An 18,432-nucleotide genomic window follows, 5' to 3' on the forward strand; every position below is an offset into this window, starting at 1 on the left:
GGGGGGGGTTGCCCAGGGCTGAAATAAAAAGGGAGGGTGAAGCTAATCCCGCCTGTGGCCAGACGCTCAGCGCCGAACGCTGACTGGTCCGGGTGCTTCTCTATCGATTTCAGACTGGCTTGGGCATCAGGCCAGCCAAGGCCTCTGGTACTGACTGTCTGGCCTGATTGATTCATTAATGTAAAATCATCCTGTTTTTACATCAGACAGCGGACACACACAAGACAAAACGCTGTTGGACCATCAACAAGCTTGATTCACCTGCTGTTTTTATTGTAAATGGCCTGTTCTTATATAACGCTTTTCTAGTCTCACTGACTACTCAAGGTGCCACCTGCTCATCAACCTTTTGATTGGCCGGCAATCGCTCTACCACTGAGCCACCCCCGCCCTACATACACCCTGTGGCTCGCATGTACACACCACTTATTTGACATGTGTGTATGGCTCTGTTATGTGGGCTACACCTGCCACAATGTCATTGTGTGTTTATTTGTATAAGGACTAGTTGCCTTCTCCCTCTGGAACTTAGAGTTAATATGTGTATTTTAGTGTGTGAATTTTCATACTATGTCTATTTGCCATTAAAACAGTGTCTTTTAAGCTTTATAAATAAAGTGCATTATTATGCGATTATTAAGTTTGTAGCATAGAGCTATGCAGCACCCACAGCATTCATAGCCTAAGCTAATTTTTAATGTCTATCCCTAGAGTGGCCTCTAAAATACAATAATTTAAACACAAAAGACACAACACAAACTCAAAAATAGACAATTATGCATTTGTTTGCTTTTAAAATGGCATGAGACTGATAATAATGGACATACAAAGAGGTTAGTCCTTTTAAATCTGATGATAAAACTCTACTTTAAAATGAAACATCGGCACAGATTTGATCATGAAGTCATTGAGGAGCTGCTAATTGTGTTGCAATGACAGAAGGGGGCCTCTGGAGTGAGCCAGATCACCGTGCGATGCATTTGAAAAAAAACCTCACTGACAAAGGGTGGGATAGCTGCATCATGACATCTCCATAGCTTTGGTTTCACAGACAATCACAAGCAAAGTCTCATCTGTCACGTCAAAAGAACATGTGATTGCAATCATTTCTTTTTACACTATTTGTGGTGTAGAGGAAAGGAAATAATTCCTCTTCAAGCAGATCAAATAGGGCAAAACAGCATATGTCTGTTCCCGTTGCCATTAGTCTCGCTTTGCCAGACCCTCCTCCAAAGCATGATGAAAGAAGGTCTGGGTACTCAGATTGGACAGATAGTCTAGCTAGCTGTCTGGATTTACCCTGCAGAGATCTGAGGACCAGGGAACCATAGTCCTCAGATTGGACAGATAGTCTAGCTAGCTGTCTGGATTTACCCTGCAGAGATCTGAGGACCAGGTAACCATAGTCCTCAGATTGGACAGATAGTCTAGCTAGCTGTCTTGATTTACCCTGCAGAGATTTGAGGACCAGGTAACCATAGTCCTCAGAAATCCACCAGAGTTTAGAACGCCAACACAAAGTTCTACACCGGCACCGGAGCAATCCCAGAAGTGGAACGTCATGCATGTAGACTACATTGCCATTAATGGTCTGAGTCCCTTGTTAAAAGTGAGAGCATGTAACTTTAGAAAGAAGAAAAAAACAGAATCTTTGTCTTGTAAAAAAAAGGACTTTATAAGCAATAAAACACACCCTTGCTCAAGTCATTACACTCTGGGGTGTTGCTGCTTCAACCTGACTTTGCAAAAAACACCGTTTTGCATGCAGTATACAAATTAGTTATATATTAGTTATTTACGCATATTCAAAAAAATGGTGTATTTGTATTTCTGCATACTTGGGTCCCTAAACAGGGATTGCATAAATTAGGTACGACTGAAAAGCTGGACTTCTAGTGGATTCAGTGAGCCCAACTGTATCCATGTGTGATGATATTATTGTAGTGAGATCATTTTTTGAAACTTGAGCTCACTGTTTTAAATTACAGCCTCATGAAACTTTACAACCACAAACTAGAGACCTGGGGCTTTTAGAGAAAAGACGGCTTTCCTCGGCGAGGGGAGTTCCTAAACAGATTCCAGAACAGAAATGCTCACCATCCAATATCTGAAAGAATCCAGTTCCTAAAGATTATGATACCAAATCACAGCAATGGTTCTATATTGTTCCTCTTGGTGTCTTAATGTGGTGTTTTAAAGGGATTTTTGACCACTTTCATCAATTTGAGTGGTGAGAAATTGGTTGCACCAAATCTGAATAACAAATGGTATCAACCCATCCATCATTGGGCATCATATACTCCCATCATAATGTTCTAAGCCCTTATACACACTAATCTTTACGTAAAGATTCAAGAGAAAAAAAGTTACAGTATAGTATGTAGCCTGAATGTTAGAGTCCTGGCCCTGATTTCAGACCCACCTTGCAGACCATTTTCAAGTTGGTTTCTCACAATAAAGCAATGTATGTAGGCTAATGTACCAGGGTCTGGTAGGACCAGGCTAATGTACCAGGGTCTGGTAGGACACAGCTAATTACCAGGGTCTGGTAGGACCAGGCTAACACAGGGTTGGTAGGACCAGGCTTAATGTTACCAGGGTCTGGTAGGCACCAGGCTAATGTACCAGGGTCTGGTAGGACAAGCTTAATGTAAAAGGTCTGGTAGGACAAGCTATGTCCCAGAGTATGGTCGGACCAGGCTAATGTACCAGGGTCTGGTAGAACAAGGCTAAGTCCAGGGCTGGTAGGACACAGGCTAATGTACAGGGTTGGTAAGACCAGGCTAATGTTCCAGGGTCTGGTAGACCAAAGCTCATGACCAGAGTCTGGTAGGACCAGCTAATGTACCGGGGAGCTCTGGGTAGGAACAGGCTATGTACCGGGTCTGGTAGGACAGGCTAATGTACCAGAGTTCTGGTCGGAACGGTCTGGCAATGTACCAGGTCTGTAGGGACCAAGCTATGTACCAGGTCTGGTAGGACAGGCTGTACCAGAGTCTGGTAGGACCGGTGTACCAGGGTTGTAGCCAAGTAGTACCAGAGTCGGTAGGACCAGGCTAATGTACCAGAGTCTGGTAGGACCGGCTAATGTACAGGTCTGGTAGACGGCTAATGTACCAGGGTCTGGTAGGCAGCTTGTAACCAGGCTGAAGGCTCATGTACCAGGGTCTGGTAGGACCAGGCAATGTCAAGAGTCTGGTAGGGACGGCAGGGTAATGTACCCAGAGTCTGGTAGGGACCAGGCTAATGTACCAGGGTCTGGTAGGACCAGTAAATGTACAGAGTCTGTAGACCAGGTAATGTACAGAGGCTGGTTACGGACGGGCTAATGTACCAGGGTCTGGTAGACCAGGCTAATGTACACGGGTCCTGGTGGACCAGGCTAAGTACCAGGGTTGTAGTAGGGCCAAGGCATGTACCAGAGTCTGGTAGAGACCAGGCTAGTACAGATTCTGGTAGGGCCAGCTAGTACCAGGGTTGGTAGACCAGGCTAATGTACCGGGTCTGGTTTTTTTTTTTTTTTCGTAGGCACAGCTAATGTACCAGAGTCTGGTAGGACCCGGCTAATGTACCAGGTTGGTAGGAACGGCTAATGTACCAGAGTCTGGTAGGACGGCTAATGTACAGGGTCTGGTTGAACAGGCTAATGTACCAGGGTTGGTAGGACAAGTAATTACCAGGGTCTGGTAGGCACAGGCTAATGTACCAGGGCTGGAGGACCAGCTAATGTACAATGTTGGTAGGACCAGGACTAATGTTGACCAGAGTCTGGTAGGACCAGGCTAATGTACCAGAGTCTGGTAGGACCAGGCATATGACCAGGAGGCTTGTAGGACACAGGCTAATGTAAGGGTCTGTAGGACCAAGCTAATGTACCAGAGTCGGGTAGGACCGGGCTATGTACCGGGTCTGGTAGAACCAGGCTAATGTACCAGGGTCTGGTAGGACCAAGCTAAGTACCAGGTCTGGTAGGACCAGCTAATGTACGAGTCTGGTAGACAGGATAATGTAACCAGACGTCTGGTAGGACCAGGCTAATGTACCAGAGTCTGGTAGGACCAGGCTAATGCTAATGTACCAGAGTCTGGTAGGACCAGGCTAATGTACCAGAGTCTGTGTTGGCGCACATTTGTTCTTTTGTTTTTGGTCGGAAATTGACGTGTGGCTTCTGTGTAAATACGTGTTTTGGTAAAAAGAATTGTCAATTAGTTACTTGCTGTCCACGAGTTTCAATCTTAAATTGGATATTATAATCCGTTTATTTAAGTAAACAAAAACTAATCAAACATAACTGGTCTTCTAATCATTATCCCACACTTAACCACGTCAAAAAACTGTGACCTTCCTGTGCGCAACACAGCTGACCCAATTAGGCCACATTTAAATAAACTTGTACGCCTCCAGCATCACACACTATTCAACCAATGAAATGGCTCCAACAGTCTGGTAGGACCGGGCTAATGGACCAGAGTCTGGTAGGACCGGGTTAAAGTACCGGAGTCTGGTAGGACCAGGCTAAAATACCAGAGTCTGGTAGTACCGGGCTTATGTACCAGAGTCTGGTAGTACCGGGCTTATGTACCAGAGTCTGGTAGGACCGGGCTAATGGACCAGAGTCTGGTAGGACCAGGCTAAAATACCAGAGTCTGGTAGTACCGGGCTTATGTACCAGAGTCTGGTAGTACCGGGCTTATGTACCAGAGTCTGGTAGGACCAGGCTGGAGGACTTGTTGTACTTAGCACACTCTTGTCTTTTTTTAAGTACAAATGTAATTAGACATGAAAAAACATGAATCAAAACCATTTTTATTTGACAAAGAGTTTTTGGATTAAAGCTGGCACAGTCGTAAAAATGGCCTGTTACAGTTCAACTAAAAGGGAGCCTGTGAAGGACTTTCCCCAAATGTATTATTATAAAATTCAATGCAATAGCAACCATTAGTGGAATATTAAACATCGAAGTTCTGCAAAGTGCTTTGTGTTTCACATGTTGTCACCTTCATTTGGTTCAGTGATTTAAAATGCTTTTTACTGGAGAGGGAGACATCAAGACACATAACGCCCAATAACTCGACATGTGTTGCCACCAATGATTCCACAGTGATGTATAAACGAGACAACTCTATACACAGTCTCTTGATGATATTGCATGTCATGTCAGTATTTACTGTACCCCTCCAGCGCTCCTTCCGTCTCTCTGTCCAGTGTTTTTAAAGTTTGCATGACTGCATCACCATGCTGTCCTCTGGCCAGCTGTACGAATCCACAGCAAACTCATCATAATCAGTGCTATAGGTTAGTGAGTGCAAATAAGCTTCTTTGTCGGACGGCTCCGGGTAAAGTGTCGCCATGTTGTGCTCATAGGCGTACTCCATGACCTGTAACGCACAGCGTTGGAGAAAATGAGACCCCATACATCCAGAATCAAAGACACATGGGTAACACTTATAATAACCATCATTAATACATCTTTTTTTTAGGCTACAACATATTTGTTACACACAGCAAACATCTCCTCACTATCTGCTAGCTGCCTGTCCCCTGGACACGGTCTCTGTAGACAGCCCAGGCTGGGGGGGTTGGGGTTGGGTGGTTAGTGCGTGGATGGAGGGGGAGGGGACGGGGTGAGGAGGAGGGAGGGTGTATTGAGTGCATAATGAAATAAAGAGTTCATCAATTTAGATAGATAATTAAATCATTTGTCAAATGTTAATAACTGTTTTGTAAGCCATCCCGAAATATTATTTGGATGGCTATTATAGAGTTGCCACTAATCCTGATAATAATTAGTAAATGATGAATTAATAAGTAGGTTAATAAAGCATCATGTAACTAATTTGGCCCTATTAAATCTTTATTTAATGATCAATAAATTAAAGACCTGATTATTCGTGCACTGATAACAATAACACTTAACTTGAAGGTATCTTCATAAGAGTGACATGAGACGGTCACGAATGTGTCATAAAAACTAAAGTGCAACCCTGACAACCACCATCTAAACAATGTTTATAGATGCTTTACAAAGTATGTATTCATCATTAACAAGGTATTAAAATCATCACTTTATAATCGCGATCCAAATAACATTCATTGACAGCTAACACGTGATTGCGCAATCATTAACAAATGCTTAATATAATATATTAAAATGTTAGGATGTGTGCAACAACAAACTGTAAAAGATAACATGAATGACTAATGATTATGTAACGTTATTAATTGTCATGACACTTTTAACAGTAAAATCCTTTCTAACTCAAGTGTGATTCACTATCAGTTTACCTTTTTATTAGTGATGGTTATTATAAAGTGTTACCGTGACATGGCAGTGTACATCTGCTCTTCATGTTACATTGAGCTCTGACCTTTACAGCCAGTTTGAGAGAGACGTCCCTGATGGAGGTCAGAGGAGGGTACAACCTCCCCTCCGCCAGGTCTTTCTCCGTCACCAGGTGAGCGAGAGCCTGTCGAACGGGAAACACGCAGCTTTTAGGACATATGAAACTATAGGCACAGTCAGGAAGACTATCCTTCAGCATGTTTAGGCCCGTAGTCTGTCACGCATGATGGCTGTCAATCATGAGATCAGCTGATCTCATCCAGCCAACAGCCCAGCAACACAGCTACATTGTTACTGCTGCCTCTGTTTGAATACAATTCTCTACCTTTAGTACATTTAATGCTGCTATTGTGTGTGCGGTTGTTTACCATCTGTTATACTACACATTCATCTTTACTTCATTCACTTGTCTCTCCTGATTGAAATATTGAAAGAGAGATATTTGTGGTGTGAACTGTTTCTAGTCACATTTTGACTCAGACTTAGAGCCAAACAAGAAAATAAAGGAACCTTGCCCAGCGCCGTTGGTTATGTAAGGCAAGGCAGCTTTATTTGTATAGCACATTTCAGCAACAAGGCAATTCAAAGTGCTTTACACAAAATCAGTTGAACAGATAAAACACAAGTAAAAACAGTTAAAAATCACAAGCATTAAAAACCGGTAAAACACATGAATAGACAGTTAAAAACAAAGAGAAACATAAAACACAAGAATAAAATTTACAGTGCAGCATAAGAAATTTAAAGAAATGATTAGTCATTTAAAGAAAGGCAGCATCAAATAGAAAGGTCTTCAGCCTTGATTTAAAAGAACTGAGAGTAGCAGCGGATCTAAGGTTTCTGGGAGTTTATTCCAGATATGAGGAGCATAGAAACGAAAGCTGCTTCACCCTGTTTAGTTCTGACTCTGGGGACAGAAGCAGACCTGTCCCAGATGACCTGAGAGGTCTGGGTGGTTCTAGTGTAGTAGCAGATCAGCAATATATTTTGGACCTAAACCGTTAAGTGATTTATAAACTAGCAAGAGTACTTTGAAATCAATTCTTTGAGACACAGGAAGCCAGTGTAAAGACTTCAGACTGGAGTGATGTGATCCAGTCTCTTGGTCTTAGTGAGGACTCGAGCAGCAGCGTTCTGATCAGCTGCAGCTGTCTGATTGATTTTTAGGGAGACCTGTAAGACCCGTTACAGTAGTCAAGTCTACTGAAGTAAAGGTGGACAAGTTTTTCCAAATCCTGTTGACACATAAGTCCTTTAACCCTTGATATATCTTAAGGTGATAGTAGGTCGACTTTGTAATTGTCTTAATGTGGCTGTTAAAGTTCAGGTTGAGTCCATGACTACACCAAGATTTCTGGCTTTCTGTTGTTTTTAACATTGTTGTTTGAAGCTGAGCGCAGACTTTTAATCGTCCTCTCTTGCTCCAAAAAAAACCACCTCAGTTTTTCCTTCATTAATTCACGAAAGTTCTGGCAATCCAGCCGTTAATTTGTTCGATGCACTTAGTCAGTTTTGTATGGACTATAGTCCCCTGGCGATAAGGTTATGTAAATTTGTGTGTCGTCCGATAACTATGGTAACTTATTTGTTTTTCTCCATAATCTGAGCCAGTGGAAGCATGTAGATGTTAAACAGAAGAGGCCCCAGAATGGAGCCTTGCGGAACTCCGCAGTCATATTGTACGCTCAGATGCATAATTACCTATAGACACAAAGTAATCCCATTCTAAGGTAGGATTCAAACCAGTTTAGTACTGAGCCAGAAAGGCCAACGCAGTTTTCCAATCGGTCTAGTAGTATATCGTGTGGACCGTGTCAAATGCAGCACTGAGATCAAGTAATACTAAGATTGAAATTTTGCCATTATCTGTGTAAGGTGGATGTCATTAAAGACTTTGACAAGAGCCGTTTTAGTGCTGTGGTGTGGTCGGAAACCCGACTGAAAGGTATCAAAACTGTTGCTTAGTGACAAGAAATGGTTGAGTTGTTGAAAGACTACTTTTTCAATGATTTTACTTAAAACGGAAGGTTTGATATTGGCCTATAGTTGCTCATTAGTGACTTGTCTAGGTTGTTCTTTTTTAAGAGTGGTTGATACTGCGTTTTCAGGGCTGTGGAAAGATACCTGAAAGAAGAGATGTGTTACAATCTGTAGAAGATCAGAAGTCAAACAATTGGAACATTTTTGAAAAGTCCCGTTGGTAGAACATCAAGGCAACAGGTCGAGGTTTTCAGATGTTGAATAATGTCTCAGGTTTGTATGGTTGATCGTGTGAAATTCTGTCATATTGGAACTATTTTTGCTTGAACACTGTGACAGCACATATCCTGGACTTGATATGGAGGCACTGACTGTTTGTCTAATCTTTTGAATTTGTCTTTGAAGAGGGGCAAAGTCATTGCAGGCCTTGGTAGATAAAAGTTCAGATGCTACTGGTACTGGAGGGTTTGTTAACCTATCAACGTAGCAAAACAAAGCACGGGAATTATTATTGTTTCTAGAGTATATATCAGAGAAAAAGGACCTTCTTGCATTCCTCAGTTCCAAATTATAAATGCGAAGTCTCTCTTTATAGGAGTATAATGGACCAGGAGATTTGTTTCGCCACCTTCGTTCAGCTTTCCTACACTCTCTTTTTTCTGTTCCTCACCAGTAGGACATTTCTCCATGGAGATCTTTTCTTACCAGATACAACTTTGACCTTAGTGGGAGCAATGGCATCAATAACATTTGTGATTTTACAGTTAAATTATCTACAAGCTCACTGACTGATAGCCCAGAGAGGGCTGGTGTGGAGGAGAAAAGCTGTATAAATGTGTCACTGGTGTTTTCAGTGATATACCGTTTTCTGATTATCTTTGTTTGGACACTTTTGGGCACCGAGATAGTGCCGTTAAAGAAACACCAGGAATGATCAGAGAGGCAAAGCTCAGTCACACACAACTTGGAAATGTTCAGACCTTTGGAGACAATCAAGTCCAGAGTGTGCCCCTTATGTGGGTGGGCTCCGTCACATGCTGAGTCAGTCCATAGTTCTCAAAAACACAACACAGCTCTTTTGTCCCCCTGTCCTGGGGGCTGTCAACATGAATGTTAAATCACCCGCCTGATTACACAATCAAAGTAATGCAGATATAGACAGCGTTCAGTGAAGTCATCAATGAAGGTTGCACAATATTTAGGTGGCCTGTAGATATTTAGAACATCGCTTGAGGGGAGATCTTAATGAAGGCAACATATTCAAAAGAAACAAAATTTCCATAACATATTTGCGTACAGTGGAATGAGTCATTAAACAAAATGGCGACTCCACCTCCTTTTTTATTCATCTATTCTCACTATAAAACTGAAGTTAGGGGGAGCTGACTCGATGAGAACAGCAGCGCTGTTTATGGTCTAACCAGGTTTCAGTTAAAAACATAAAATCTAGATTGTGCTTAGTAATAAAATCATTGATTAAAAATGATTTTCCTGCCAAAGACCTGACGTTTAGTAAGGCTAGTGTTAGTGTGTTTTCATTTTTTGGGACAGGCTGTAGCTGAAGAGGAATGGATGCTAAATTGTAAGTTTGCAGTTAAGTGCTTATTTCACTCTTTTCCTATTACCTATCACAACAGAAATTGAGGAAGAATTGAATCCACAGGGCCCGGGCTTGTCTTGAAAGAGTCATTAGTATCACTAGTCCTGCAGCCAAGGCCCGGCACATATCAGATAGTGCTTGCCAGATTTGCACACAAGCGTCCTTATCAGTCTGGGGGAAGGAGTTTTCTGACATCCTGGTAGTGGTGCTTGGCGTTTTACTTTTGCCCGGGGTTGAGCCATGGGGGTAGGAAGGGGTGCATAATTGATGGGGGAAATAAGGGAAAGGGTGTGTGGAGACATCAGTAGAGACAGCGATGAATCCTCAGAAGGTTCGGGGTTGGGAAGGTTTGAGGGGTGCTGGACGGGTGAAGAGGGGAGTGGAGGTTTCGTGTCTCTGCTCTAACCTAAAAAGCTCCAGGCATTCAATTTATGTCAAGACATGACCTTACTGAGACTGCAGGAGGTGAGGTTCAGTGACAACATGAGTAATCGTACACATTCCTGCGTCGATTAAATACTATAAAAATCATGAAAAGGGTGTGTATGTACTGATTATTGCTGCGTTTATGCCAACTAGTAAAATCAGGGATCTCACCCCATGACTATGCAGATATTACGGGATGCGTGTTCTTCTTCTTCTGTTATATTGGCTATGTTATATTTGGCATTACAACTTGTTGCATGACTGCCAGCAACTGCTACACGTAGCCTAGCATCCGGTGTGTGAAAACACACAAGCTACAATAACAAAGAAGTGCTGCTGTTTTCTTATGTGAGCATAGAAAGGACACGAATAAGGTGTAGTTTTTTTTTTATACATAGGCCTATATATGAATAAGTTGAAACATATTATATCTGTGTATGTTTCTTGGTAGAGACGTTTGTCCACAATAAACAGTGTATTGTCATTGAAACATGTCCAATGAACCAAATGTCAACGGGTCAACAACTGGGACAACTCTGTTAGCCAAATCTACCCCCAGTTTCCCGCCTCCGATTCCCACAGGAAGTCACGTGAATGGTGACGTTTTCACTCGAAAAAATGTTTTTCTGATGTCCATGAACGCGCCATGTCTCAATGTGTGTTACCTCTGCTGCAGCAAGGAAGACTCCCTCTGTAATATTTTGGATGCCAGCAACGGTGACACTCAGGCCCACACCGGGGAAGATGTAGGAGTTGTTTCCCTGACCAGGGTAGAACGTCCTCCCATTGGACAGGGTGACGGGGTCAAATGGGCTGCCACTGGCAAAGATGCCCCGCCCCTGCAGCACAATGAGGATTATTATTGGTTTTATTTGCCCATTCATTAGAGATGAACAAGGACTTCATGGCCATGAATGTATGAGAATATCACTGCAATGAAGAGAGTCCTGAGTGAATACCTCTGTGAGTGTGTAGCACTGCTCTGCAGTGCATTCTGCTTTGCTGGTAGGGTTGCTGAGGGCAAAGATGATTGGGTGTTCATTGAAGGAAGCCATGTCTGTGATGATCTGCTCGCTAAAGGCTCCAGCAATAGCCGCCACACCTGAGACAGAACGCAGGCCGTCAATGTGCAAAATATCCAACTTCAGTCAAGGGCTGGGCAATATATCAAAATTATATTGATATCTGATCGATAGGAGGCTTGATATCATCTTCGATTTTAAAAAGTTGCTTTTACCCACTCAGTCATTATATCCACATTACTGATGATTTATCAAAAATCTCTTTGTGTAACTATTTTGTGAAAGCACCAATCGTCAACCCTCACATTATCACAATAAAAACATTGTGTTGTTTGATATTCTCCATATCGCCCAGGCCTATTTCAATCTACTTCTTTAGGAGCTTTCCCAACAGCTGACGCCATCAGAACAAAGCAGTAAATCAGAGAAATAAAACGTTTTTGCTGTTTTATTACTAATACAAACGCAACAGTAGCAACTATAACTACGGTTGTTCATATTCTATGACGCTACAAATAATTTCCAGCTACGAAAAAGGCTTGAAAATTCGGAATTTAGAACTGGAGTACAGGAAGTCGTCACTATCGAGATGATACACAGTCGCCTTGGTGTAAAGTGTCAAGTTTAAGAACATTGCAGATTGGCAAATTAGAAGTAATGGTAAGTTTCAACTGGTCTTGTCGCAAATCTTTGGTCTGAACTGGGCTTAAAACACAGACTGAAAATTCTGTTCTTCATCTTCAGCATTCCCCATATGACCTTAAATCCTCCCACAAATGTATACATGCACTATCAGTCCCTTCTTTCAATTACTCCTTGCATCCAATTTATCACTGTCATCTATCTTTCATCTACTGATTTGTCTATCTAACATGCAGTCTGGCAATCTGTTCAACATATTCAAAATGGCTAACTGGCTCTTTTATGAAAACATCAGACGCTTGTTGTTTTTACCGATAATAGTCCCGCTTCGCCAGACCTTCCTCCACAGCGCTGTGGAGGAGGTTATGGCTACTCCACACAGCATTCCAGGATAGGAGAAAAACATGCTCTGGTTTATTGACATTTCTTTAAACCAGTCACAATCATCTTTGGAGGCTTTAAGTGCCGTACGGAGCAGCATCGCCTCTGCAAAATAGCCTCGAGAAAGAACTTGTCTTGGTGGAACGTGTACGTTGACATGGTTCTCTTTGGAAGCTTTTATATAGACCTTAGTGGTCCCTAATACTGTATCTTAGTCCTCTTTATATAGACTCAGTGGTCCCCTAATACTGTATCTGAAGTCTCTTTAATAGACCTTAGTGGTCCCTAATACTGTCTCGAAGTCTCTTTTATATAGACCTTAGTGGTCCCCTGATACTGTATCTGAAGTCTCTTTTATATAACCTCATGGTCCCCTATACTGTATCTGAAGTCTCTTTTAATAGACCTTAGTGGTCCCCTACCTTGGCACTAATACTGTCTCTGAAGTCTCTTTTATATAGACCTTAGTGGTCCCCTGATACTGTATCTGAAGTCCATTTATATAGACCTTAGTGGTCCCCTAATACTGTATCTGAAGTCTCTTTATGTAAACCCTATTGGTCCCCTAATACTATATCTGAAGCTCTTTTATATAGACCTTAGTGGTCCCCTAATACTGTATCTGAAGTCTCTTGTATATAGACCTTAGTGGTCCCCAATACTGTTCTGAAGTCTCTTTTATATGACCTAATGGTCCCCTAATACTGTATCTGAGTCTCGTTATAAGACCTTAGTGGTCCCCTAATACTGTATCTGAAGTCTCTTTTATATAGACCTTAGTAGTCCCCTACTACCCCTGGGGAACTCCTATTAATGTTAAAAAACGTCATAAAGTGAAATTTTTGTGCCATGGGACCTTTAAGCAACAGAAAACTCAGATTGGACAGATAGTCTAGCTAGTTGTTTGGATTTCCCCTGCAGAGATCTGAGGACCAGGTAACCATAGTCCTCAGAAGTCCCCCGTAGGTTAGAATGCTAACACAAAGAGAGCCCAAAATACACCATCCTAAATGAGTGAAATCCGGCGTAAATTCCATCAGCAACGGAGCAATCCCTGACGTGGAACGTCAATGTAGACTATACCAATGATAGCTGTGGGTTTCAGTTCCCGAATCACATCCTCCAGTCTCTTCATCTCTTGATGCTCATGAGCAAACCTCTCCTTCTCGTAAGTCAGATGGTCTCGGCCCTACAGAGATGGAGAGGAAAGGTTGAGGAGGAGGAGGACATAGGAGACATGAGACCATCTGCAGAAACACCAGACACTGTGAAAAACATTGGTATTGCAGACCAACACTATTTTGCTGCTGAAGGAATGAAGGATTTCTTGAAAGTGTTCCTCTGTACTGGAGGAGGACCAGTTGGAAACGAGGGAGAGAAACGAGGAGGTGAAAAGAGTATGAAGAGGAGAGGTGTGCAAAGGGAAGAGGAAAGAGAGAGCATTGTTGGTGGAGTGAGAGAAGCAGTGAGAAATTAAACAGTGGAGGACAGCAAAGAGGAGGATTGAGGGCTGAATAACATGGATATACAGATATGTAATAGCTGTTGACATTGCATTGTCTTTTACAGACGTATAAACGTATATTATGTTGTACAAACTAACAATGTGGAATGTTTCCATTGATTGTTTTTCGGATGTCAAACTGTTTGGGGAAAATCCACCCTGAGAGATCTTTAAAGTGATTGTTGTAATTTGTAGGATTTCTCACTAGTGATCATTCCGATCAGCTATAGTGGTCGGACTACAATGGATTAATGTATTTCTGCATACAATATGTATATGTGCAATATTTTATTAAACCACCTTGACAATGAGGCCCTTGGAATCAACCATCCAGATCTTTTTCAAGCACTTTTCCTTAGCGAGTCCCTCCTTCTCCATGGCCATGGCGATCAGCTCAGCAATCCCCATCGCTGCCTGGGAGCAAGACAAAAGGGAGGGAAAAAAAGGGGGGGGGGGGGGCATCATGACATCTCCATACCAGCTTTGGTTTCTCATGCCAATCACACACAATGATTTATCCATCTCAGCACTGTCTTTGATAATTCCGCAACCAGGCCAGATGATTTCGGATATCTCACGAGTCCACCTAGTCCTGGGTCTTCCCTGAGGCCTCCTCCCACCCTGGAGCTTCCCTATCTCTAAGGGAGACGCCGGCCCCCCTCCTGAGGAAACCGATTCCGGCCGCTTTAAACCCGGATCTTGTTCTTTCGGTCATTAAAAAATGGTCAGGTTTAAATCGGGCTCTGGCTCATAATTACAGTAAATGTGTCGGGCCGGGCAGGGCTTGGAGACAATGGGCAGTTGCTAGGTTCGGGCTGTGTGCTGCACATACCTCCCCTGCACCTTGGAACACAATGGTGTGGTCGCACATACTGCTCTTGGTGATGCGGAGAGCCGCCAGGAGTCCAGCTACTGCCACCGCAGCAGTACCTAAGGAGTATTATAGAGCAACATCAAAAATTATCAAAGAAGAAGTGGATCATGGTAAGAGAAGGGGGGGGGGGATTTCTCCAGGAGACACAACATACAGCATCCATTCATTCATGCTAACATGCTAAAATTTCACAAGCACCGCGTATTCACCAAGACATTTTACAAAACAATTGGAGGTAGACATAACAAAATATTTCCAATTTTACTGTTTATATACCTTAATCTATAGCTACATGTCCTGGTTCGGTATTTCCTTTTAGTTGATGAAAAAAGGTTGCATTCAATTATTCATATAGCCTCAGAGTATGTCTACGGGTTATGTTTTAAATGATCAGCAATGCCATTGTTTAGGAGAGTAAAACCCAAATACTTGAGTGAAGTTTCCCTTTAACATTTTAAATGTCTAACCTGCATTTCAAATGTCTATTCTCTCTTTTTATGGTTCAAAGAAGATATGGTTTAAGTTCGCTTAAAACAAAAATACAAGCTTTATTATTTGTATTTTACACGGTCATGTGGTTTTATGAGAAATAAATGAATAGGTGATGGACCAGATGATGTCCATTTGTTGTTGTTTGTGTGTGTGTGTGTGTGTGTGTGTGTGTGTGTGTGTGTGCGCGTGTCTCTGTCATGGAGGTACCTTGGATGTCATCGTTGAATGTGCAGTACTTGTTGCGGTACTTGCTCAGGAGCCGGAAAGCATTAACATTTGCAAAGTCCTCAAATTGAATCAGACAGTGCATTCCATACCTGTAAACAGAAGAGCAGCAATTAACCAGCTCTTTAATTCATTCATCTAAAAAATGAAGGGAAATAAAGGAGTTGGAGGTCATTTAACAGACTTTTAGACACACACCTATACAGAGAGCAGTCTCAGCTTTTAAAAACTTAGTTTTTGGTCCTGAGGGGGCACTCTCTCACTACCGCGGGGCGAGGAATAAAGAGGGTGATGCTAGCTTATCAGTACACAAAGTTAGCTTTGATTCAGTTTTGTGAATATGCACAGTTATATTAAAACATTTTAATAAAAAGCAAAGGGATACTATGTTATATAAGAAGACACATCTGAAGTAAAATGTAAAGCCCCATAACTGTTTACACTGTTTTGTTTAAAGTGCTCATATTATGCTTATTTTCAGGTTCAAAATTATATTTAGAAATTAAATTTTCATAAAAAAACCATGTTTTTTCATACTGCACATTGCTGATGTTCCTCTTTTCACCCTGTGTTTTAGCTACAGAGTGAGGCATCGCACTTCTATTCCATCTTTGATGGGAGTCGCACATGCGCCGTACCTAGGTAAGGACTACTAGCCAGTCAGAAACAGAGTATGAAGGCGTGCCCTGACAGTACCTAGGTAAGGACTACTAGCCAGTCAGAAGCAGAGTATGAGGGCCCTGACAGTACCTAGGTAAGGACTACTAGCCAGTCAGAAGCAGAGTATGAGGGCCCTGACAGTACCTAGGTAAGGACTACTAGCCAGTCAGAAGCAGAGTATGAGGGCGTGCCACACTAGCAGCTAGGAGCATTATAACGTGTGTTACACAGTGACGAGCGTTTGTCTCTGAAGTAAAGGCTGGACTACAGTAGAGCTGTTGGAGCAGTTGGTGAACAGTGTTTTCTGTTGGAGATGAGTCCCTTTAGGTGGTACATTGGGCTTTTCCACTTTGTAAACCTATAACATGCACCAAAAAGATATATAACACAAGGAAGGAAAGGGGAAAACTCCAAAAGCATAATATGAGCACTTTAATGGACATTTGACAAGTTTCCCAAACTTCACAACAGCAGCTCACAATGAGTTTCAGTGAGGAAGGTCAAACCTTTACAAAGGAGTGGAATTACAAAAACACCCCGTTTGAAGAAGAACATAGAGCCCACCCAGGATCCCAGTAAAGCAGCTGACTTCATTTTTACAAGATGCTGCTCAGTCCACCTATCACAGTCAGGGAACACAGGAGCCTGTGGCTGTAGGCGCCTACAACAACATCATAGGACAAAATGAAGCCATAAGGCCAGCATTATGAGTCTGTAAATTTGACTCGGCAGCGACAAAGAGGAATCCCAAGTTCCCCATGCCTTTCAACAGATGGAACTTTTGTCTAGGAATTTACTGGATGTTTGCAGAGCGACTGCTGTTCTCCGAGATGAAAGGCTTTAGGCTGTAGGAAAAGCAAAGAAGGGCCTGGTGAAGGTGTACATGGTGACATTATGTCTGAAAAATGAATGATTGATGCTGAAAAATGACTCACTTAATTCTGTATATGAGAGGTTTTTTTCAGTGGCTATAGTCTTGCTTTGCCAGACCTTCCTCCACAGCGCTGCAAAGTAGGATCTGGCTAGTCCGCACAGCATTCCGGGATGGGAGAAAACCCCAGAAAAAGTATATTTTTTCATAATATGGGTCCTTTCACCCTCATGTTGTCCTTGGGTTAAATTTGACAAAAAATAGGGCCATCAAAATAAGCGCTGCAAATGTCAACGTTAGAAATATCCAATAACTTTGGAAAAAACATCAAGAAAAGCCCCCAAAACATTGAAAAATTGACAAAAATGTCAGAAAAAGTGATAATAGAGTTGAAAAAAAAAATGTTTTTCACGGTTGACGGGAAGACAACACAAGGGTTAAGCAAAGTTCTCGCACAAGGTGAAATTGCAATCATTGCAAAGTTAGATTAAAGAAAAAAAAAAAAACAGGGAACTTTTAGCAATACAATAATAAAAGCAGGAGATAGTTGGGATGGACGAATGCCGTTTGAATGGCGTGACTGCCTGAAAGTATTCATCAGCAGTTAGAAACAATGGTAGGAAAGGGTGAGGCTGTCTGAAACCTGTATTAAAAACACCAGGGATCACGTTTCAGTGAGTAATGAAGGAAATTGGGGACAGGCAAAGGAAACAGGGCGAGCCATCCAGGAATCCCCCCCAACTACACTTACAGCCCTGTCAGTTAACTATACATCAGGGCGACATGAAACCCTTCCTCATTTCTTCAGTTTTTCTCCGTTCTAAGTATGACTTTGCTCTTTCTTTCCGTGGCTTTTTCAGCCTTTCATAACACCCCACCTCCTACCTCATAAGGAAAAGGATCCTTTTTTTGCGCCGTAATTCTACAGTACACCAAAGCTCATTCCCACTTGTTACAGTGGCTGCTAAACTGCTTAACCCCTCAGCGGGAGGAGGACGAAGCAGAGAGGAAGGGGGGCGAGAAAGAAACGCAGGACCAGAAGTGACCTGAGTTCACCTGCAATAAAAACTTGTCCTGATAAGAGAGTGCCATCGCTGCTTCACTCGTTATCCTTCCCTCTGCCACACAAGTTGTAATAGCACTTATGTGCCGGCTGATAGCGACATATCAAAGCCATAATAAGAAAACAACTACACTATCTAACTAACACATTGCTATGATGTTGCAGATGCAAGTTGCACTACTCTTTTGAGAGGTGTCTCTCTGTTTAAGCGTCTTCCATTGACTCTGCAGGACGTCCCACGGCTTGTCCTAACCCTTGTCGGCCATTTGCTTTGCGAGTTCCTGATCATTTTAATTCAAAACGTCTCTCGTCTCCTCGTTTGTCCACTTCCATCTGTCTTTGTTGCCCC

The 18,432-nt window shown here is 42.4% G+C and overlaps 1 protein-coding gene across 1 annotated transcript in view; it reads right to left on the reverse strand.

Annotated features, from left to right (window-relative positions):
- Positions 1 to 5,170: 5,170 nt before the first annotated feature.
- Positions 5,171 to 18,432, reverse strand: part of me1 (malic enzyme 1, NADP(+)-dependent, cytosolic) — a 112,944-nt gene continuing 99,682 nt past the window's right edge. The window contains exons 7-14 of the mRNA XM_032519002.1: positions 15,472 to 15,581; positions 14,731 to 14,828; positions 14,199 to 14,312; positions 13,478 to 13,583; positions 11,309 to 11,451; positions 11,015 to 11,188; positions 6,369 to 6,467; positions 5,171 to 5,378 (exon numbers count right to left, since the gene is read on the reverse strand). Of these exons, the coding sequence (XP_032374893.1) occupies positions 5,211 to 5,378; positions 6,369 to 6,467; positions 11,015 to 11,188; positions 11,309 to 11,451; positions 13,478 to 13,583; positions 14,199 to 14,312; positions 14,731 to 14,828; positions 15,472 to 15,581 (1,012 nt within the window). The 3' untranslated portion in view covers positions 5,171 to 5,210. The remainder of the gene's footprint in view (positions 5,379 to 6,368; positions 6,468 to 11,014; positions 11,189 to 11,308; positions 11,452 to 13,477; positions 13,584 to 14,198; positions 14,313 to 14,730; positions 14,829 to 15,471; positions 15,582 to 18,432) is intronic.

This window comes from Etheostoma spectabile, chromosome 6, assembly GCF_008692095.1.
Source record: "Etheostoma spectabile isolate EspeVRDwgs_2016 chromosome 6, UIUC_Espe_1.0, whole genome shotgun sequence".
NCBI classification, from domain to species: Eukaryota; Metazoa; Chordata; class Actinopteri; order Perciformes; family Percidae; genus Etheostoma; species Etheostoma spectabile.